Source organism: Coccidioides posadasii, chromosome 1, assembly GCF_018416015.2.
Source record: "Coccidioides posadasii str. Silveira chromosome 1, complete sequence".
NCBI classification, from domain to species: Eukaryota; Fungi; Ascomycota; class Eurotiomycetes; order Onygenales; family Onygenaceae; genus Coccidioides; species Coccidioides posadasii.
The window spans coordinates 7,049,729-7,071,266 of record NC_089407.1 but is presented as its reverse complement, the minus strand read 5'-3'; the positions used below and the strand labels follow the sequence as shown (position 1 = coordinate 7,071,266).

Sequence of the window (21,538 nt, the reverse complement as noted above, 5' to 3'; positions counted from 1 at the left end):
AATATGCCGTCAAAGGTGCCTCGCGGGGCGTCTGAGATTTCTTGGGCACAACAACCCCATTCTTGGGGCAGTACAGCCAAACAAGGACAGTATGAACTTCTCCTGGGCCGGGGACCTCTTCTTGATATAGACGCAACACGGACTCGAATAGACCCAATAACCTGCTTCCAGTTCGGTTCCCCCCTAGACCTGCCATCGCAAACGGCTCCCAGCTCAAACCTGCAGGCCTGGCCCAATCTAATGATACACACCATCCGGAACAGCATGTACGAGGTTACCTCCCACTTATGCGATTTGAAGAGTTGATATATGCGAGTGGATATGGATAATGCTTTTGACAGAAGAAACTCAATCCGTGGCTCATTCTTGCTGGCACTCAAAATTGCGGGCCGCAGAAACAACCCAGCTGTCACCGTCCATTGATACATTTGGATTCTTGCTCACTGGAAAACCTCCCATATCTCCATTTTGGAGGGTGCATCGAATGGCATCACGCTAGAGTCTATCTGCCCGTGAAGCCACTCGAGGAAAGGACTTCAGTGGCTGAGGAATAGGACAAGATAACGAAGCTAGGAGAGCAATTGGAGAAGTTCTGCGTAAGAGCGTCAATCATAGCAGCTTTCTAAGCCCCCATACTTCAGGAGAAACGCCCAGGATACGTATCAAGAACCCGATAGCAACCAGAACTGAAAACATTGTACCGGAGGGATGTCTTAAGGGGCAGGGATCCCTTGCTTGTATAAAATTTTTTATAACCGGTCCATTAATGAGGGCCCAAACAGTGTCTACTATGAGCCAGGGTTGGTGGTATAAATACTGATGCGGCCATCCCAGAATAAAAATCCAATTGGAAAGGAGATAATAACTTGCTTTGGCCAGGTTCGCTTGAAATGCCGGAAACCTGCGTTGGAAACATCCCAACTTAAACAAAGCAGATCAACATTAATTGCTGATCACTGAAGTAGCTCTCCTGCCCCTGATTCCGAACCTGACGAGGGACAAGGAAGAGGTACAACGCCAAAAATTCTAGAAGCATGAGGCTTGACAGAATGAATTTTGTTCCCGACTTTGCAATTGTATGCAAACACAGCGCTATGTAGGACATTGAATCAGGGGGTCAGACCAGTGCATTGAAAAAGCCCATCGATGCTCTAAGGGGCTATGTTCTGGGGCTCTGTGTTGATGTAACTCAGTCTCTTGAGTGCGTTTCTCACCAAGCCTTAAGTGTCCTCAGGCCAACTGCGGTGCTGACCACAAAACTCTGGCTGTTGGATTTTAGTGGTGGCTATTATTGGCAACGAACCGGAATCCAAATACGTGTACGGAGTACTCCGTAGAGTGCAAATACATTGTCAGTGGCAACAATGAAATTTCATGATTTCGGTCATCTGTTTCGGCATAACATGTTCACAGGGACTGAGAAACAACCTTGTAATTCAGACCTTGTCAGTCGGGTTTAAACCCTTAGGACCAGTCATCCAGAAAGGCGTTTTAACACCATTGTTGGATTCACACTGCTTTTTGCCCCAGCCGCTCCACATAGTTGAAGCCAGATAATTCTTTTGGGACTCCCCTCTGTTGTACAGGCATAGCCGGTAGAATCAGGTGGCTCAGAAAGAACACCTGCTCCCAACAAGCTGCAGAAGGCTGCGTGGTTCGGTCACAGCAAGTTATCTGTTTGCACAATGGAAATGTAGCGATTCCCTCGATCAGGCCGAGCTCCCAATCTATAAATAGACAATTATCATCGCGCCCTCCATTCCCACGACTTGACGCTGCCGAACCTTCAAGCAGCCATGACAAATCGGCGCGCAGTTTGATGTCAAGACAAAGCGGTGCATTAGTAATCAACAAGTGGGTGGCGGCCCAATCGGGAAGTTAGGGCACAGGGTTCCGCCACAACACGCAGAGTCGCTAGTGGAGAATGATTGGAAATCAAAAGACCCGAGATTTAATTCCTTCGACGACGACGGCGACGACGACGTGTGTGTGATCTTTCGCGCCGACAACTCCCACACACCCCCTTTCCATCCAGCAATCTCGTTATCTGTTCGTTCGCAGGAAGTGCAGGTTTCTTCGACCAGAATCAGCAAAAATGGCCCGTCGTCCAGCGAGATGTTATCGCTACTGCAAGAACAAGGTTGGTGTGGCCCGGTTTTCCCAGCGACGAGAGCGGTGCTTTGTGTTTTGTTGCCAGGGTATTCTTTGGAAGATTCTACAATTGTCGTGGATGATAGAGTCTTCTTTTTGGTGGGATGGGATGGTGGTAGATGGGATTTTGAAGAATGATGCCATGGGGGAGTTCTTGATGATAAGAGAGCTAACAAATCGACTTTTGCTTTGATAGCCATACCCAAAGTCCCGGTTCAACCGTGGTGTGCCAGACCCCAAGATCAAGATCTTTGATCTTGGTCGTAAGAAGGCCAACACCGATGATTTCCCTCTCTGCGTGCACATGGTCTCCAATGAATACGAACAGCTCAGCTCCGAGGCTCTCGAAGCTGCCCGTATCTGCGCCAACAAGTAAGACACACACCCGATTACTCTCAGCTATCCCGATCAAAGTCACTGACATTTAAACCTCTTACCAAAAGATACCTAGTCAAGATCTGCGGTAAGGAAGGTTTCCATCTCCGCGTCCGCGCCCACCCCTTCCACGTCGTCCGCATCAACAAGATGTTGTCGTGCGCTGGTGCCGATAGATTGCAAACCGGTATGCGTGGTGCTTTCGGCAAGCCCTACGGTGTCGTTGCCCGCGTGAACATCGGCCAGATCCTCCTCAGCGTTCGCACCCGTGACTCCAACCGCGCCGCTGCCATCGAGGCCCTCCGTCGCTCCATGTACAAGTTCCCCGGTCGCCAGAAGATCATTGTTAGCAAGAACTGGGGTTTCACTCCTCTCCGCCGCGAGGAATACGTTCAGCTCCGCAAGGAGGGTAAGGTCAAGATTGATGGTGCTTATGTGCAGTTCCTGAGAAACAAGGGCAATATCGAGGAGAACATGAGACGGTTCCCTGATGCTTATGAGAATTTATCTCAGGCGTAAAGGTTCTCTTTTTTGTTTAATGAAAGGAAATTATCAATTGGGGACAGCGGAACCAGCTGATTTGATGGATTGTTTTTTATTCTGAGATGATATCAGTGCGTTATGATGCCATCAATTCAAGTTCGGTTTTTGCATCCTCAAAAAACTAATACGAAATGATTTTCCACGTCTTGGTAATATGATGGCTAAGTATGAAGTGATGTGCCTGCCTCTGTATGCTTCTGGCTTTGGTAGCAGGGCTTTTGCGGCCATTAAAAGCCCATACTCGCCAGGGGAATGGAAACATTAAGGTTACGAAGAGGAAAAATCGGCCAGATCTATAGGAGCGAGGCTGGTGCTATTTCAACAGATTGGAGATCCCTGGACGAAAAGTACATGATGGGGGGAAGCTTTAGGTGGGTTTCAAAATATATCAAAATAGCAACTGCAGTAGCTGCCTATACAAAAGGCAGCATCCATCTCTGGATTTATTAGGTGTATTTTCTGAGCTCAATGTTGGGCCACCCACATCCAAGAACCCAAATATCATCGCTCGTGGTCTATCGGCCACTGCCATGTCACATCGTAATCAAAAGAGGGCATAATAACAATACAAACAGTCCCAAGAAGATGCGCTTGAGATCAAACATCTCCCCAGCTTCCCATCCCACTAGCACCACCGACGGTCACAATAGCACTCCCGCTGCCTACACTACCACCGATATCCCAATAATGTCTGCTAGACCCGCTCCCGAGCGGGCCTTTTGTGGAAGAAACAAGAGTGCTCTGGCTAGCACAGCTTGAGCTAGGGCGACGAAAATGCCGAAAGAGAATTGGCGTGGATGAAGAGCTGGCATGATGAGAAGTAGTAGCAGGGGTATCAATCCTGCTAGCACGAAGACCAGTGCCGGAAGAACTGGTCTGCCAGTGTCTTAGAGGTGGTCGATTCGAACGAGCATGTGCGTCTGCTCGTGCCACTAGGGGATGATGATGTCTTATTATAGCTGCGCGATTAGATGCACCGTGGTCTCCCTGTCCATTTGGGGATAGAGGTTTGGGAGTGCTAGTGCCGTCATTCGAGAAGGGGACCTTGCCAGCAAGACCTTTGCAAAGGTAGCGAAATACCTCTCCGATGTCTAGCTCGCGCTCCCAATACTCGATGTCTTGCTCTGGTTGTGGAAAAGGTGGTCTCAAGTGTCCTGCCAAATTATTATTCGTAGATGGTCGTATTTCGTTGGCTGAGAGAGACTCTTCCTCCTCGATGCCCCATAGAGAAGCGTGATTGGGCCCGGTATTGTCCTGAAGGGTTGGATTAAAGATTGGAGATATTTCTGAAGTACCATTATTACCACTACCGTAGGATGCGGCCCTCGATGGAATAGGTCTCCGTTGAGAAGGTAATGATGACGCTCTGGAGGCCAGTTTGCCAGCAAAATCACTGGACGTCGATGAACCTGGTCTTACATATGTCGTGAAAGCGCCGGGGTGTTCGCAAAGTTGATGGACCAAGATACCCAGCTCTCTCGCAATGCGGTCCAAAAGTCTTTGTTGCCAGATATTGTCACCTGACGAAGTTGAGGTCGCATTCTTCAACATATCATCAAGGACCTTGGGCCTTTCGCTCTCTACCCGAATGCTAGATTTCGAAGCGGCGGCTGTTGATTCGCTTTGCTGGTTATGCGGGTCTTCAGATTGCCGTTGCTTGTTTTCTTCTTCGGAGCCTTCAGCAAGAGCTTCACCGAAGATTACAGCAAGTATGGAATTATCAATACCAATTAAATCTCGAATCACCTTACGTGTGATCCGTCTCCAGAACGATTCTTCCTCTTCGGAGCCTTTCTGAGATCCTTCAGGAGAAGGGCGCGGAGTAGCTTCATCAGCAACAGGCTGGATTTCCGGGGTGCTCTCGACAGCAACGCTCGAAGGCTGCCGAGCAGAGCCTTGGGTAGCACGACTCAACCGGTTCGCCCGACTATATCGTCTTCGTCTTGTTTCCCTTTCTATTTCCTGCAACAGTGCCCTACTCTGCTCCATACGCCATTGCTCGATGCGTTGCCATCTCTCCCTTTCCATATCCTGATTTTCCACTTCATCAACAGAGTCCAGATGTCGCTGGACACTTGATCTCCGCCGGGGCCTTGTTTCCCCTCTTCTTCGAGGGTTAAACTGCTCATGCTGCCACAACTGCTCTTGAACATGTAAGTTCACTGCGGTAAAAGTTCCAAGACCATCGTGTGTAGGGAGCAGCGCGGGGTCACTGTGGTGTAATTGTGGCTCATCTGTTGCGGGCTCACAGGCAGTAGGTTCGCGAAAAGCGTGTAGCCCATCGTCAAGACTATCTAGCTCAGTGCCATCTTCATCCAGCAAGTCATCGTGTTCTGCATCCAGATCACCATCTACAGTACCAGAGTGCAATGCGGTACCTAGGGAACCGAAATCACTCAATCGAGATCGACCGGTTGTACGAGGAGTTCGGTCTGTAGACGTGGTATGCGTACGGGTTGTCGTCGAAGGAGCAAGCTCTGGAGAAAAGAGCACCCATTCTTGGGATTCCTCCTCGCGTGGGTTGTGGTTTGAGGGGGTGACATTGATGGCGGGGGGCGCAGGACGAGGAGAGACATTCTGGAAAGAGGGCTGTCTCTGACGGACTTGGTTGGGAACGCGAAAGGCCATGGTAGACTCGTGGAGGATGTGAAAGGGAGAAAACCTCAGGAAGAATGAAAGAGGTCAGAGAGAAAAGAATGAGGTGAGAAACGCGATTTGCTTCGCAGGCTGGCGGTGTAGTTAGTTGACCAACTCACCACAGCACAGTGACGCAAACACAAGAGACCAGGTGGCTAAACTCTAGGAGAGGAACATCCAGGGCATGGTTTATATATTTCAGTGGTCATAGCAATAGAGAAAGGGACCTTTAGGCCATTTTTATGAGAAGGGATCAGTCATGCATCCAGCCATTCGTGGGCTGTGAAGTGGTTACTTTTGCGCTGTGATCAGGGATCTGATGATCAACGTTCCCCCCAATCAAGAGGAGAGTGACCAGGTGGCCGGCAAGATGAAACAGGAAGACTTCCTCACCACAATTACAACACACACGCCAGTTTTTAAACAGACTAAAACTGAAAAGAAGCTACTGAATAAATGAGGTCCTTAAATCTGTTTCCGTACAGTCTGTTTGGTCGTGTCATATCCACCCATCACGCTTGTTGTCAGGTTACGCTGGTGGGCAGGCTGTTGTGATGTCAGACAAGACCCGTCCCGTTATCACCCGCTGAACTTAATCACGGCCATCTCCACCACCATGTCGCAGTGATATCAGATTTCATGGCCCGGGGCCTTGATAACGTGTGGCAGTGCCACCTTCGCTCTTACAGTCCGGTAGGTATGGTTGAGAGGATAAGACTAGCGTTGACTGACTTGCTACGGAGTACTATTGGGGTTACTCTCTCCTGTTATCAAACAATGTGGAGTTGGAATCGTATCCCCAAAGCGAAAACGCCACACAGTGCCGCGAATCGAATCCCCACTTCTGGCCCAAATGGCACAGACCGGGGAAGAGCAAGCCTTGACGACTGTCGATATTCGATCGCTGTGGATCGATATGCGGGGTCTGTGCACCTCGACAGGTTGGAGACGCAGTAACCATGCGTGAGCACAGTTTTATTTTCACAAGGAACCCCTCTCATTCTTCCCCACAGTCCTGTTCCTGCTGATGCTATTATGGAATATCGAGGATTGAATATCCCTCTATATAAAAACTCCACCTACGAACTTGCCAGTGCCTCGCCAATCCAGTTCATCTGCACAGCACTCACTCCACGGGCGTAGCTCCTGTTCGTAAACACATATTCATTGTACATTATTGCTTCGACCTTTCTCCCAAATAGAACGCTGGATGGATGAATGGCGACGGTTTGGTTCCCAACAATGGTCCTGTAACTTCCATCTGGGAAGAGTCTTGCCGTATTACACGCAAATCCGGCAAGGAAGCTCCTCAGAATTAAAACGGGATCATAACTATCGCCAGGAACTGGATTTATGGATAAATTCCGGGCTTCCTCATCGCCTCCTTGTTTGGCATCGAAAAGTTTGGCTTGCTTGCATTGAGTGATAAGCTGCTTGCGGACATCCTAGTTCGATGACTTGGTTTAGCATGACCACATTTGACGTTTTGTCAGGCTGGATTTGATGGTACTGGTCGAAAAGAAAATCAAGAAGAACTTATACATACCATAACAGCTTGCATAGCACGGTGCGACACCATATGCCTCTCCGCCCATGCTTTACGATCAGAGTTTTCTGCCGAATAAGCACGAACGGTTACCAGCATTGTCAGATGATCTCCCTCTCTGCGGTAGAGATCTCGGCGAGCCTTCTCGGCTTCTTCCTTTTTTTCCTCAGATGTCGTACCCAGGAAGATGTTCTCCACGCTCAAACACGAAATGATGTCAATGACATCTCGCAAGCAATTTTCTCCGTGATCTGCTGCAGCAAGCAAAACTCGCCCAAGCGGGGCAGTGAGAGGAAGTTTGGCAATCTGCCTTCCAATCGCACTGATCTTGCCGGTCCCCGCTAGTGCTTGGATGTTAAATAATTGCAGCAGGGCCTTTTCGATGGCATCTCGTGGAGGAGGTGTAAGGAAAGGAAAGCCCACAATGTCATCAACACCTCTTGCTTTCATAGTTAGAATCGCTTGACTCAGGTCAGTTCGTAATATTTCTGGAGTATTGGTTTCTTGTAGCGCCAAGTAATCCTTCTCAGTGTAGAGTCTATAACATTGACCTGGTGCCTCTCGACCAGCACGACCTTTCCGCTGGATGGCTGCAGACTTTGATATCGGCTTCACGAGGAGTGAATCCAGACCCAATCGAGTTCGGAACTGTTTCATCTTGGCCTTCCCACAATCAATGACATATCTAACTCCCGGCACAGTGACAGACGTTTCCGCAATATTTGTAGCTAGAATTATTTTTCTCTTTCTGGGTGGTGTGGGCAGGAACACACGCTGCTGCGCGGCCTGAGGTAATGCAGCAAATAACGGGACAACCAGCACCTTCGGCAGGGCTGGATCCATGCCGTGTGCATAGTCATTGACCATATATTCAAGGGACTCGACCGTCTCTTGCCCAGTAAGGAAGACGAGAATATCACCAGGTAGCGGCTCCTTGTAATGAATTTGAAATATTGTCTTCAAAGCGGCATCGACGAAATCGGGGACAGGCTCTGGAGAATAAATAGTTGTTACCGGAAACATTCTCCCTTTTATATGACACACAGCTGGCTCCATATGCACTCTTTTGACAGTTTCGGCTGGAGTATCTCCGTAGTCGCCATTCAGCTCCGCGTCCGAGCTTCCATTCCCTCCATTTGTATCATTGTCTCTTGCAACACCATCTCCAGAGCCTCGAATGAATCCCTCCTTAAAGAAAGCAAGTAAACTCTCCATATCAGCTGTAGCACTCATTACGACGACTTTCAACGGCACACCGCCTCTTCCCTCCTTCGTTCCAGAAACCAGATTTCTTAGGAACCCCAGTAGGAGGTCCACATTGACACCTCGCTCATGAACTTCATCGACCACAACAACACTATACTTAGTCAACCACGGGTCGCTCAACATCTCCTGCAACAACATCCCATCGGTCAAGAACTTCACTTTCGTGCTCGGGGACGTCGACGTGTCAAATCTCACAGAGTAGCCCACTTTGCTGGCTGGTGACGAATTTCCCAACGGCGTCCCCATTTCTTCCGCTACCCTCCTCGCCAAAGAGACTGCAGCGACACGTCTTGGCTGTGTGATGGCAACACAACCCCCAACCTCCACTTTAGCCCGTTTACCACCGCTCGGCGACGGGGAGCGAACCTTGACCGTCTTCGCACAGCACCATTCCTCATCAACAAGAAACTGCGGAACTTGAGTACTCTTTCCGCTACCAGTTTCACCAATCAACAGCATCACATCTGTCCGGCGAAGGTGTTGACGGATCTCTTCTGCATGCGCAAATATCGGCAACCGTTTCCGTACTTCAAACAGCACTTTGGCTTTTTCCTTTAGGGATTGATGTCGCTTTCCCTTTTCACCAACATTGAGAGATGGTTTGGATATCCCACGTTGAGAGTTCTTTGTGGAGCTGCGGCCTTGATCCCCGGGTTGGTTCCCAGTTGACGTAGAATTGGGCCGATTCCCATCGCCCTGGAGAATGACTCGCTTGGCTGAATGATTTCCCTTTCCAGAGCCATCAACACTGTCATCCCATTTCCGCTTCTTGATTTTCTTCGGATATAACGCCGGATCTCTACTCTTGCTTGCCTTTTCGCTTTCCAACGCCATGATTGAATCAATGCACCGATCCCACACGACGCATAGAAAGAGCAATTTAGAATCTAAATCATGATAACCCCAAGACGATGAAGAAAAGCCAACAGCAAGCAATTCAAAAAGAAATGCAGCCCGGAAAATAATCTGTAATGTTACAGTTGCCCGCTCTCTGGTCTCGTTGCGTGGGATAAGATTTTTCGTGCTTCTGCTTGTGGTAAATTATCTTGTAATTACAATACAGACAACCTCACGGAGTGCTTCTGTTGGCATTAAGGTTATCAATTTTGGCGGCCTTTTCGGGCCGTCGATGACCCGCTCTCGCCGTGAGGTCAGTTTGTTTGCCGAGCGCCGGCCTGAAGCTAGATCCCTGAGATGCTGAGGGGTGAAAAGGAGAAGATCGCTGCATTTTCATATTTCATTCTACCCTGCGGAGTAGTTTCATCTCATGTCCGTCTTGGACCTGCAAAAGATACAACAAGCACATTGCTTTGCCAACAAAGAAAAGCCCTAGATACAGATACAAAATATTGCAAAGTTCTTAACCCTTATTCGGCATCCAGTGGAGCCACTGGAGGCTGGTCATCGACCTGGATACCACCCCGCTTCTTCTCGTCACTATCCCAGAATGGGATCTTCCAGCCTCCTTCGCTCTCTGGTGTGGCCAGCCACAGTCTCATGAGATGTCTGCGGGGTGCTGGTGGCGGGTAGTCCTTGTATGCGGTGCGCGCGTGAAGGACGTGTGAGTTTGCGAGGAATTGGATATCCCCAACATCGAGGATCATGTGGAGCGAGAGTCTCAAGCATGTCTCCTCAAGGACATCCATGGCCTCAAGCTGGGCGGGTGAGAGTGGAGGAATGATTCCTTCATCGGAGAATCTGGTTAGGGAGCGAACGTAGTATGGATCCCACCTTTTACGCAAGACGTCAGTCACCATGCTATAAAAGTTCGTTAGGGAGAGGTTCGATAGCTTACTTTGTGTAAACCCGGCCTTGCCCTCCGTTTTCAACATACATCACGCTGGCTCTGATGTATTCTTCTTGGCCGACGCTGGTCTCGCCCTTTCGGTCAACATACCAGATTGGCTGGGTGAGAGTTTCGAGAACGTCCGGGCGTTCCTTTGCGAGAACATTATAGACATGGTGCGATGAAATGAGATCAGATTCCCCTCCTTCGAGAGCTTTTGCAATGCAAAGCAAGCCGACAACGTCTCCATCATCGGTATGGAAGAATTGACTTCTCAAGGGATTAGTCGCGGCCATCTCAACTTGTTACTCAGGTTCACCTACCGAGCATTGGTTCTGTAAATGCGCACTTTGTCGATCTTCCCTGAATCTTCTCCAAGGTCCTTAACATGTCCAAGGACATGTCCCCTCCCGTTTTGGCTGACGAAGTATCCCAGGTAAGTTCCAATCCCCATATAAGCCACAGCAGATTTGTGGTTTCCCCATTCCTGAACTGGAAGTCCCTTGAAAAGAATGAAACCCTTTCCATCGAGAAGATCATCCTTGAGGTTGTTCAGGAAAGCCGAGAAAGTGGGGAGAGGAAACAAGGCCTAAAACAATACCATAGCAATTGGCATACGGTTCTCATTGAGTTGAATGTTGTGGTGATCGGCCTGGAACTCACCTTGGTAATTCCCGTCAAGGGAATCCCTGCGGCAATGAACGAATCCGCAGCATGGCTCAATTCCGCGATTTCTTCTTCAGTAAACCAATGTGTCCATTTCTCAGGGCAGTCTTTATAGTCTTCTGCCTTCCAGGCAGTTGGCCCCGTTATCTCCTTTGGGAACTCTGAGAATGGCTTCAGTTGGTCATAGAGAGGTGGGTGCTGCCCCGTGGTCTTGAGGCCGTCGGGGAACAAGTCCAACGGCACGCTGGGCTTCTCGGGCTGACGACCGACGGGAGCAGTCTCGTAGACAACTGGAGACATTTTTGTAGGGTACTTAGATGACAAACAGAGTAGCTCGGATGAATTGGTTTCAAAAGCTCAGAGTGTCCGGGAATTCGTGGTTGTCCATGAATTGAGGGTTGACGACCGGGTGGTAGGACAGTTGGCTCATATATACTCTGGACCGTCAGCTTCAAAACAAAGGACGGAATCTCCTCCGCACTTCCCACTCCTGAAAATCTGGGGCGCAGAAGGTGGTGATCAGGGCCTGCATAAGATTAGTCTAGAAGTCGATCCCCATGTAACGCTTGATGCCAAATCCACATCAAGGTAAAGATGAGCCTCCCCGGCCTTCATCGGCACCAGATCAGGTTAAGATAAGATTTTAATTTTCAAATTGATGCGACATAGGTAGGGATGAGGTACCTGGTACCCATGAGCGCGGAATGGTGACCAAGCCGGCACCGCACCTCAATTCAAGATACCACTCGGCCTGAAGAGTGCAGTTTGGTGGTTCATGGCGATCAATCGCAGGATGAGAAACACTGGCAATCTCGGTGCTCTCTCTAGCATGCATTCTGGATTGACTGGTGCGTATTTAGCGCATCCATCCGCCCGCAACGCTTGTACTGCTACTCAGGCTACCCTTGACGCCACAGCTATGTCGGTGAGCCCTGGGTCGTCTCGGCCATGGGTAGATGAGACAAATTAAGTGGGCGGGAAACGCCGAAGAAGGTCCTGGTCAAGGGAGGCAAGTTCGATAACGGCACTCTTCGAGCAAAACGCCGAAGTCTAAAGGCCCGAGGCATGAATAGGCGGTAGTGGTGTCGTAGTCGATGGTGGAGAAGGCTCAGCCGACAGTGCCATGTCGTCAACTACACATCCGTTGGCGTCATTTGCGGTGGTTCGCGACTGAGACGGCTCATCGGGCTTGATGTTCATTATCTCTACTGAGTCTGGCACGTCCAGAATTTACGTGGAAACCTTTTGTCGGGCATTTGTCGCAGGAGGGCATGTGTTGTATATCTGAATAAGCATTTCAATCGGATATCATCGCTTGAAGAGTGTTAAAAATCTACATTAAGTATGATCTGTCGGCAATTGCCAACTTGGAATCACAAAGAAACACCAAGCCAGGTAATAATGTACGAACCATTCCGCATGAAGCGCAAAGACAATACCTAGAAGGTCAAAGACCACATCCCATAAATGCCCATTGAAAATATAGCTTCAACATAATAGGCTCAAATCGCCGGCTGACGCGCACTGGTCCTGTACATCGGGGACAGAGCTCAAGCCATCGGCAACTCCTCACATCGACACTGTTCACGGTTCTCCTGCGATCTGCTCTTCCAAGTTTTGCACCCGTGCCGACCGGGAAAGTCACGTGTTTCCGCGTTGCCGACCTCCACGGATGCAACTCGGGCATCGCCGTTATTACATGACACTGCACAGTCCACAATCATAGTAGACTTTCTTCCTCCCGCTATGCAGTCTGTACCGGATCCTGTAGGAATCACGTCTGACCATCCTGATCAGGTTTCCATCATAGTTGTTTTTCCCGTCGCACACGGGACAGGTATTGGCCATAGCATCAATCGGTCCGCCGACAGTGAACGGGAGGATCTTCGTGCCTGTGAACATTTGGCATTTATAAAATCCAGCGTCCTTATCACATGGTTGACCGATAGTGATCCATCGATGGTCGCAGGTGGGGGATTTAAAATAAACGGTGCGGCACATGGCTGGTGGAGACTTGCGGGCAAACTGGGGCTGCTGGGATGGCCTTTTCGGCGGTTATTCAACGGTAAACCTAGTGCTAAGCCTGTGAGGAAGGATGCGCACCACGTTGCCCTCTGCACGGAAAAGAAGGAGGTGGAAGAAAATGAGTATTAGAAGCGACCGCTGATAGAGTTCTATTGGGGGTTTCCGGATGGGAGCTGCTGATAAAACAGGGCATGATATACACCAACAAACGCGCACGCAGAAAGATCGGCTTCGAAAGCATTAACAATGTGATCTCCCTGATGTTCGCGTTCACTTTGAAAGCTCAGGCCCATGAATTGCGTTGATCCCCTGTTGTTAAAGATAACAGTCCTTTTGGCATTGATTTCACCTTTCATGAATCACCATTGTCTTTGTCGCCCGCGTCCTTGGTTGCCTGCATAAGCTCGTAAAGCTGGCCGATTTGCTGGTCTGGTAGACATAGCAAACTGTCAGTGAATGGATGAAAAAAAAACAAAAAAAAAAATTTTTCTGGGTTTCAAAGAGAGGAACAATAACAGACCGCTCATTTTCTCCAGTTTTGCTTTGTCCAACTTCTCGTCTCGCCATGAGTCACCTTCTAACTTCTGAGCATATAGCTGCCACTCCGTCAAAAACCCAACCTAGCAGTCGTGTTAGTCAAGATTATAGTAATGCACAGCAAGATATATCCCCACAATATGTATAGGATTATCCACATTGCGGTGTGCGCGGAATTCAGCCTTCACGTATTCATCTCCCAACAGCCGTAGCTCCTGAGGGAGTTTCCGGTGCGCTCGCAGTAGACGGCGGTAGAGAAGAAGAGGAGGAAGAAGGGCAAGTGGTGGTCTCAGGCTCGAAGCAGAAGTTATCGTGGGAGAGGAGGCCATTCGTAGTACCGGGGCGAGCTTCATTTTGACGATTCGTTTGGATATCCAGACAGGCGCGATTCAACGTGCGATCAGGGAGTGGCCTTGGGTACTTCAAGCTTGGGGATGCTGGTGGCAATTGTTTCGGTTACTTCTGATGAAATGCAAACTCTTTGTAGAGTACCAATTGTTAACATCAGCTTCCCGATAATTTCAAAGATATTTCGTATGTCATCCAGCTATTTAAAAAGTTTTCATGCACCGGAACAGAATATTTAGTCAGGTTTGAAGCTTGGAGTCGGGAAGCTTTCCGGCCAATTCAAAGTCTCCGCCCGGCAATTATTCTCTCCCATCAAAAGGCGCTCCATCAGAACGAGGAGCCAAAACGTCCGGACCAGCAACCTATTCCCGGTTTAAGCCCGTGCGGCCCAGGGTGAGAAAAGAAGTCTTTCTCTGCCGGTGCGACTGGACAACGCCGTATCGTTTGTCCCGACGCTTCACCTCGAGAAACCCTCCAATGCTCCCCACGCCCTCAACGTCGCATGTGTGTTTTGACACCATCTATGAGCCCGCAGAAGACAGCTATCTCCTCCTTGACACTCTTTCTTCAAAACCAGAGGCAGAATGGCTTTCCAGCAAATTCAGTTCCCAGCCAAAATCCCAAAGCATCTCACCGCTCGTGGTTGAAATTGGGACTGGATCCGGAGTAGTGCTAGCATTCGTGGCGGCAAATTCCAAACACATTCTTGGGAGATCTGACATACTGACTCTGGGAGTTGATGTCAATATAAATGCGTGCGCTGCAACAGCAAAAACAGTGCACATTGCGCTTGAAGAGAAGCGGAAACCGGGACACCAAAATGAAGGAGAGACCCGTGGCGAGCTGGCGCCGCAGATGATTGCAACAATAGCGGGGGACCTATGTTCTCCTCTCCGAGCTGGAGCTGTGGACATACTCATTTTCAACCCACCTTATGTACCTACACCGGAGTTACCACCGCTCCCTTCCCCAGACCCAGAGACGCCAGGAATTGGTACTTCAAAATTTGAACAGGATTCCCATTTACTTTCACTTTCTTATGCTGGTGGTGAATATGGTATGGAAACTACCAATCGGCTTCTGCAAGACTTGCCAGAGGTCCTAAATCCCCACCGGGGAGTGGCCTACATATTACTCTGTGCCCAGAACAAGCCTGATGAAGTTGTGGCGCAGGTAAAAGACTGGGGATCGGGTTGGAATGCAGAGGTCGTTGGTCGAAGTGGTGTCAAAGCAGGATGGGAAAAGTTGGTAATTGTAAGGATTTGGAGGGAGACAGCTTCTTGAATTGGTATTATAGTGGAGCAGCGCACGGGCTCCCTTGCGATATCATCTCAAGCTTAGACATAGCTGTGAGATTGCAACGGCCATGCAATGCGAAGCTGCGGACCCGTGCTACGTTCGATTTCGTCCCTCCGACTTCAATCAGCGCTTCCGGCGACTGAATTGGCACCTTCCGCTGGCAGTACACGGTAACCCCATTCCCTAGCCGCTCAAACACCCACGAGACACGCCAGAAAACCGCGACTTGCAACTGCAGAGCAAACCACCTCCATATAGCCGTTCAAGAGTAAACCCGGATTCAAAAGTAATTGCACTTTTGCACTTATAAAAATGGCTGTGCGATCTTGCCCACAATTCATGTCCCCAGACTCAAAATGTGCCTTTCACCAATCGCAAATTAAAAACGGAAACGAATAAACACGCCGATTATAAAATATTGACCCCCATCCACGGTTTAGAAACCACGACCCCTGCCGCGCCCTCTCCCTCTGCCACCCCTACCTCTCGGACCGCCTCGTCCACGTCCACGATCCGTTTCTTTCTTCGCTTTATTCTTGGGTTTCGGAGTATCATCTATAAGGAGGGTATCCAACGGTAGACTATCTGGGAGAATGAAATATCGAATCGTAGAACCGCGGATGTTGATTGTGTCGAGGGATATCGGCTCGCGGCCTTTGGGCGTCATCTTTACCGTGCGGAGGGCAGTGTTCATTTGTGGAGAAACAGACGCAATCGTTCCATGTAGTATTGTGCCTAGTAAAACCAAAAACCTCGTCAGCATGAAGAATTGCGGAATTGAGGCCGCGCTTCAACACCGCTCGTAGCTCGCGCAGCGCAAAATTGGGAGAACGGGACGGGATTTGAGACGTGGGGAGAAACGTGTATACCATTCTTTAGTTCGATTGTGACCGTTTCATTCGCGCATTTCATAAGAAATCTATTTCAGGCGACATGTCAACCAGTAAGAACTTTCTAGAGAAGAATATGACCATTGCCAGAGAGATGATGGGCTCTTAGGGATTGGCTTTCATACCGGACAAGCTTCATGATGCAAAAGGAGTTTGACTGCAAGGTCTAAGTACTTTTCTAACGAAAGCCGTAAGACTCCAGAGTACAGAAAAAAGGATATCCTTTTGCCTGGGGAAGGATGCGTTCTTTGAACCAGCTTGAGCTTCTGCTTCAACACCCGAGCCAAGTTTGGAAGTCAATCTGGTGATCACGTGACCAAACCTTTCCCTCCAGCTGCAAATTGATCAAGAGACCTCTGTGATAATCGGGCTTTAAATAAACATATCAGCTGGTTATTGGATCTGGAGCGCTTTCCCACGGCCTGGCTCTTGGTGGATGCACTAAATCTAGTAACTAGATCCCCCAAAAACAAAGTGACAAGGGCGTATTAACTCCCCGGCGCAAAATAGATCCAGGGGCGGACATATCTGCCTACTACCCAAGGCATGGAGTCGAGATGGAATTACTTTCATATTATACAATGAGAGCCACCTACCCATTGAGCTTTTGCTGTGAGAATATAGAATCCCATCCTTTATAGGCCTACTTGAGGGACATATTGGAGTTTGAATCTGATAGAACACGATACTCACTTGACTGTTGATTGAAAGCTGCCACAAAAATTTCGATCAAGCTTTTCTTGATCCATTCCCACAAGCACGAACTGAAAATTCACAAACTTACCCTGCGTTAATGTGCATTCCATCTTCTTAGTAATGTATAAGAAAAGAAAAAACAAAGGAAGTAAAGGGAAATGATACTAAGGAAGAAAGAACAACGAGAAACAAATTGAAGGAGAAAAAGAGATAGAAGCTCAAGTATGCAAAACCTCGCATACCCAACCCACAAGGCCCCTCAGGCTCTGTGTTCCCCGCGTTGAAGAGGATGGCGACGATGACGCCGCTGTTGACGAACTAGCTATTGAAGGCATGGCGAGAACTCTAGAGGGCACTTCTATGCATTCCACAGAAGATACAAACGAGAATGTGATTTTGATTTCGGGCGCTGGTGCTTTGTCGTGGCTGCAGAATTGCGACGCCGAGTCTAGACTGCCATCCAGCTCATCCGGACCATCGAAAGTGAAAATTTCAGGCTCGGCTGAAGATGACTGTCGCCGCTGAGACTCGGTGCAGTTGATAGCAAGGACCTTAGCAGACGTCCTGATTGACCGAATATAGATTATCATATTGCTTCCGACAGTAACCGCAGATGGTAGCTCGGAGAAATTGGAAGCCGGAAAAGAGGCAATAAAGCCAGTATGGAAATAGGGCTGAGCAACCGGAAAGGGAGCATGGGATTCTGCCGAAACTTTGAAAGATGCAAGGATCATTCCTTTGCGAATTCTGCCCAGACAAGCATGTGGGTTGACAGGATCGATTCCAATCGTCCCAATCTGATGCTCGTAAAGAGACTTAACTGGCTGTCTAAGGTTTCGGACGCTGACGATACGGACTTCTTGCCAGTACGTTTCAACATGAGTCTGAGAAGTATGATGCTGTAGCCTCTGGAGCCGAAGAGATGTAAGGTTATCAGGGAATGATTTACTGCAAGTTGCCCTCGGCCGTTGGCTAAGGTTATCACCAGCTTTGTTTTCTAGTTTTGAATCCGGCTGCAACGGCCCAACAACCAGGCAATCTCCGACTGAAATCATACCTCGACGAATACGGCCACAGAGTATTATTCCTCTGTCGTTTCGATGGTCATTCTCGCTTGAAGCTGAATAGACCTTCGACAGTGGCATCTCGAACACATCGTTGATGTCGAGGATCTTCTCACAATGACAATTCCGAGCCATGGCGGTAGGTTTGGGTGAAGAGCGTCGAGGGAGTGGCAGAGAACGAAGTAAAGCATGTAAGTGGCCAATGCCAGCTCCTGTCACTGCACTTGTAAGGACAATTGGAACGACGTCTTCAATAGCACCATCATTGATCGAGGCTATTGCCGAATCAACTATTTCTTGGTCACTTGCGGATATTTTTTGGAGATCAGGGTTGGGCTTCGGGATTTCACTGGAACGATAAAGTAAAACAGGCTTCCTCCCCGCTGCTTTAATAGCAGATAAAATCGGGTTCAAGGTACGCTTCACAAGCTGGGTTCCAAGATCGACTTTTGTAACGACAAGCACAACAGGAAGATCCAATTTCAGACATAGATCAAGGTACGAAAGAGTCAGGTCGGCTTCGACCATCTCCCCTCGCTCTGCACTCCTCGAACCATCTGCGGGTGTACAAAGGCAAACGTAATGAGGTTCCCAACTCATCAACCCTCGAAGGGTTGACTTGCTATATCGGAGAGACCCTGGAAGATCAGACAGGAAGGCGAGCCGGCCACCAGCTGCAGTCGCATGGATATCATTCCAGGCACTAACATTTCCAGAAGCGTAATTGACAACACTGGGAGTTTCACCCAGGACACAGCCCCCTTGTGCAGAATATCCAATCAATTCCTGAGCAACAGAGCTTGTGACTCCCGAAGCAATTTCGTGTGGATGCTTCAGAAGACTAATCCGGATTTTCCCTCGCCCATTATCAAACGACGATGTGGATAATATCCCCAACAGGGAAGATTTTCCGGCACCGAAGGGGCCAACGAGAGCGACATATAGCTGCTCGGTAGACCGCGAGATGTCAGGCACCTTATGCATTAGAGCCATGTTCTCCGTCTCGGATTGTAAAACATCACTTCCCGGGTGCTGATCGTCATCGTTTCTCAGATCTGGCCGTACCAAGGCTTCCGCCACCCATAGCTTATCCCTAACCGTCACGGGGTTATGGTTATCCGTTCCCGATTCAGCCCACTCACAATACCCTACTGCAACCTTTCTCAAAACTTCAACTGTACATCCCAGGCTTGCGGCCATAGCTCGAAGATTGACCAGACTTTCTTCGAGCTCGTCTTCAGCCAGTCCAACGAAAGTTCCGTCGTCAGACACTCCTATTTCATACAGGGCACCCTGGCTCTCTTCAAGCCCTGGAAGGAGGGGTGCTAAAGCATTTGGAACGTTCAGCGTGGGAGTTGCTTCGGGCAACACGGGCAACACTAAGTCCACCGTAGTAGAAGCTGAGTGAAACGGGGAAGATTGCTGTAGACGCCATAGCAGCTGGGTTGTAAGTTGATGCAATCTATGCTGCCTCGTTTGGCTTGACGACGACAGTGGCTTGGACGCTGAATCCAATTGCTCCACGTCCTGCGCTGATTTAGAATGATTTGAGCCCGAGATTAAACTTCCCGTTGACAAAGAGAGAAAAGAACGGCGAGAACGCAATAACAAGTGCAGTTTGTACTCTGTCGGCCCATCCTGAGGTTCAACATCGAGCTTCGAGATGCCATGGTACGTCAAATAGCTGGGATCGCTGGGATCCGGCGCATTGGTATTATGTGAGCCAGTACTCAAATATCCACTAGCGGTCTTCCGGAGATTCGGGGTGGTTGATCCTGGTGTGGACCAGGGAGAAGACACCCTTGGAGGGTCCGGGTCGTAAGTGAATACGGAAGCCATCACCTGTTCCTTTGCAACAACGGACCTTCTTTTTGTCTCGATACTTTAAATGACCTTTGTATGTACGCTCATAAAAATCCAAACTCGAATCGAAACTTTTGGGTCAATAGCATTTCCTCACACAAACAGCAACCCTTGGTATTCATTGACCACACCTTAAGCGTATGTGCCAGTAGGAATGGAAAAAGCAGAAGAACTCAATAACGTTGTGTATATAGCAAACTCTAGGAAACTGGTAAGATATCTGGGTCATTTTGAAGCAGTGGTCAGACAACTGTAAAATCGTTCCGTCGCCTCTTTGGGCAAACAATATCAGTAGACGCAATAGGGTGAGCGGTTGGATGGTTCGTTTTCAACAGAAAGAAACCATCGTCACTTTCAGCTCAATGTACACTCGGAGAAATGAAGATTGATTTAATCTCATGGAGTGGTTCAAGCACGCCCCATGATGTTGAAATAGATATATTGACTCTGGATGCTATGGCGACGTTGGCCTTGTCTTGACTCACTCGCCGGCTCCAGTTGCCGCTGAGGTGGCAAGCGCAATCCAAAAAGACGTTTTCATTGGCTGAGTCCACGGAACGCTGAGTCATCCAATATCTCTCAGGAAAAGTCACGTGAATGGTATTTGTTTGTCCTGTTTGCAGCAACCAGGGGTTACGGCTGAGAAAATATACACGCTGAGCCTTGCCAACAACCCAACACATTCACACTCTGCACAGAGTACTCCGTAGAGCTGAGAGTTGTACAACGCAGCGCCATCCAAGTGATATCTTGGCATTACCCTTCCGGAAGGGAGAGGGCGAACTCTATATAGGCTAACTAGTTAACGAGAAATGAAGTTTGAAAGTGAGCGAGGCTGTTCACGGTCCTATTTATTGACCTTCTTACGGAGTACGGAGTACGAGTACGAAGGGCTTCGTACTCCAGGGAGGATCTCTTTTTCTAACCAACCGCAAAGATAGGAGCAAAATAGCTCCAGGAGAGATCGGCCGCCTTCCTTTCGAATCTTCACATGGAACAGATTCGCCGGTCAGATTCTTTTCCCTTTTCGTACAAACGATTTTTCTTCATCAGCACAGGGGCCTGGGCCGAGGACAGTGTTTCAGTTGCAGCCGTTCAAAGTAGGGAACGACGAGGCTGAGCATGGACCCCCTGAAATCAACTCTGGATTCCTTCAGTAACTCCTCCGTACCACATGTCGTCATGCCAAACTCCATCCTCCGTCTATAGTACTTAGGTTCAGAGTAGTTAGCGGCATTTCGTGGCTTCGGGTCTGATAAGAGCAGCCGAAAGTTAGGTCGCACAGAGGCGGCCCCTGATCTTCAGAAGTACAGACCAGGCTGCGCCGCTACCAGTCTCACGGGAATCGTTCGGTGTTCTCCGAATCTAATAATGGCACTTCGCCGTTCAATTCTCTTTAACCAATGATCCCCTTCAATTGGGCCAAGGCCTGGGATCGCCCTGCAGCCCTACAGCCACGTGTTTATAGTTAATTTTGAAGACATTGAGCGGCAGCGTCGGAGATGTCATACCTGGCTAGTATTGAACGAAAAAAACCAGCGCGTCAGAAACCAGGTGCTGAATGGACACATGTCCTTCAGGGTTGTCCCCTCCTGGTAAAAGTTCTCTCCCATCTTGTCGGCCTGTTCCTGGGATGTCCCTGCGTTGTTTCACGCTAAGCGCGAGAATTGAACCCACCAATCGCAATCGCGCTTAATTGCTCCGTTAAGGTTCGGATCAGATTCGCCCTTTCCGATGGGCCGTTCTCCACCGGTTTTGCCGAATACTATGTTAAAGACTTCTGGTTGTGTTTGCCTTGTTTGCGACGGCGTCGCCGCTGTGGATAACTCTGTATGACTTCATATAT

At 49.1% G+C, this 21,538-nt stretch overlaps 10 protein-coding genes across 10 annotated transcripts; 3 read left to right on the top strand and 7 right to left on the bottom strand.

The window, feature by feature from the left end:
• Positions 1 to 1,943: 1,943 nt before the first annotated feature.
• Positions 1,944 to 3,218, top strand: D8B26_008415 (60S ribosomal protein uL16). The gene is made up of 3 exons (XM_003066056.2): positions 1,944 to 2,140; positions 2,348 to 2,523; positions 2,595 to 3,218. The coding sequence occupies exons 1-3, from the start codon at positions 2,096 to 2,098 to the stop codon at positions 3,043 to 3,045; spliced, it is 672 nt and encodes a 223-aa protein (XP_003066102.1). The 5' UTR covers positions 1,944 to 2,095; the 3' UTR covers positions 3,046 to 3,218.
• Positions 3,219 to 3,321: 103 nt separating this feature from the next.
• On the bottom strand, positions 3,322 to 6,121 carry D8B26_002118 (uncharacterized protein). The gene is made up of 2 exons (XM_066123732.1): positions 6,002 to 6,121; positions 3,322 to 5,933 (listed from the first exon to the last, which is right to left on the bottom strand). The coding sequence occupies exon 2, from the start codon at positions 5,695 to 5,697 to the stop codon at positions 3,667 to 3,669; it is 2,031 nt and encodes a 676-aa protein (XP_065979807.1). The 5' UTR covers positions 5,698 to 5,933; positions 6,002 to 6,121; the 3' UTR covers positions 3,322 to 3,666.
• A 292-nt stretch (positions 6,122 to 6,413) lies between these two features.
• DHR2 (Putative ATP-dependent RNA helicase dhr2) lies at positions 6,414 to 9,427 on the bottom strand. The gene is made up of 2 exons (XM_003066054.2): positions 7,253 to 9,427; positions 6,414 to 7,151 (listed from the first exon to the last, which is right to left on the bottom strand). Exons 1-2 carry the CDS (start codon positions 9,350 to 9,352, stop codon positions 6,786 to 6,788), a joined length of 2,466 nt encoding a protein of 821 aa, XP_003066100.2. The 5' UTR covers positions 9,353 to 9,427; the 3' UTR covers positions 6,414 to 6,785.
• Positions 9,428 to 9,725: 298 nt separating this feature from the next.
• D8B26_002116 (uncharacterized protein) lies at positions 9,726 to 11,584 on the bottom strand. The gene is made up of 4 exons (XM_003066053.2): positions 10,968 to 11,584; positions 10,628 to 10,893; positions 10,314 to 10,574; positions 9,726 to 10,249 (listed from the first exon to the last, which is right to left on the bottom strand). The coding sequence occupies exons 1-4, from the start codon at positions 11,268 to 11,270 to the stop codon at positions 9,886 to 9,888; spliced, it is 1,194 nt and encodes a 397-aa protein (XP_003066099.2). The 5' UTR covers positions 11,271 to 11,584; the 3' UTR covers positions 9,726 to 9,885.
• A 436-nt stretch (positions 11,585 to 12,020) lies between these two features.
• On the bottom strand, positions 12,021 to 12,170 carry D8B26_002115 (uncharacterized protein; the record flags this gene model as incomplete). The annotated part of the gene is made up of 1 exon (XM_066123731.1): positions 12,021 to 12,170. One exon carries the CDS (start codon positions 12,168 to 12,170, stop codon positions 12,021 to 12,023), a length of 150 nt encoding a protein of 49 aa, XP_065979806.1.
• Positions 12,171 to 12,716: 546 nt separating this feature from the next.
• On the top strand, positions 12,717 to 13,124 carry D8B26_002114 (uncharacterized protein; the record flags this gene model as incomplete). Its single annotated transcript, XM_066123730.1, has 1 exon — positions 12,717 to 13,124. The coding sequence occupies one exon, from the start codon at positions 12,717 to 12,719 to the stop codon at positions 13,122 to 13,124; it is 408 nt and encodes a 135-aa protein (XP_065979805.1).
• On the bottom strand, positions 13,103 to 13,967 carry ACN9 (acetate non-utilizing protein 9). The gene is made up of 3 exons (XM_003066052.2): positions 13,670 to 13,967; positions 13,516 to 13,615; positions 13,103 to 13,424 (listed from the first exon to the last, which is right to left on the bottom strand). Exons 1-3 carry the CDS (start codon positions 13,883 to 13,885, stop codon positions 13,348 to 13,350), a joined length of 393 nt encoding a protein of 130 aa, XP_003066098.1. The 5' UTR covers positions 13,886 to 13,967; the 3' UTR covers positions 13,103 to 13,347.
• A 390-nt stretch (positions 13,968 to 14,357) lies between these two features.
• On the top strand, positions 14,358 to 15,366 carry MTQ2 (S-adenosylmethionine-dependent methyltransferase; the record flags this gene model as incomplete). The annotated part of the gene is made up of 2 exons (XM_003066051.2): positions 14,358 to 15,128; positions 15,178 to 15,366. 2 exons carry the CDS (start codon positions 14,358 to 14,360, stop codon positions 15,364 to 15,366), a joined length of 960 nt encoding a protein of 319 aa, XP_003066097.2.
• A 249-nt stretch (positions 15,367 to 15,615) lies between these two features.
• On the bottom strand, positions 15,616 to 16,208 carry SMD1 (mRNA splicing protein smd1; the record flags this gene model as incomplete). Its single annotated transcript, XM_003066050.2, has 3 exons — positions 15,616 to 15,914; positions 16,049 to 16,098; positions 16,195 to 16,208. The coding sequence occupies 3 exons, from the start codon at positions 16,206 to 16,208 to the stop codon at positions 15,616 to 15,618; spliced, it is 363 nt and encodes a 120-aa protein (XP_003066096.1).
• A 559-nt stretch (positions 16,209 to 16,767) lies between these two features.
• On the bottom strand, positions 16,768 to 20,110 carry D8B26_002110 (uncharacterized protein). The gene has a single exon (XM_003066049.2). It carries the CDS (start codon positions 19,666 to 19,668, stop codon positions 16,984 to 16,986), a length of 2,685 nt encoding a protein of 894 aa, XP_003066095.2. The 5' UTR covers positions 19,669 to 20,110; the 3' UTR covers positions 16,768 to 16,983.
• Positions 20,111 to 21,538: the final 1,428 nt, after the last annotated feature.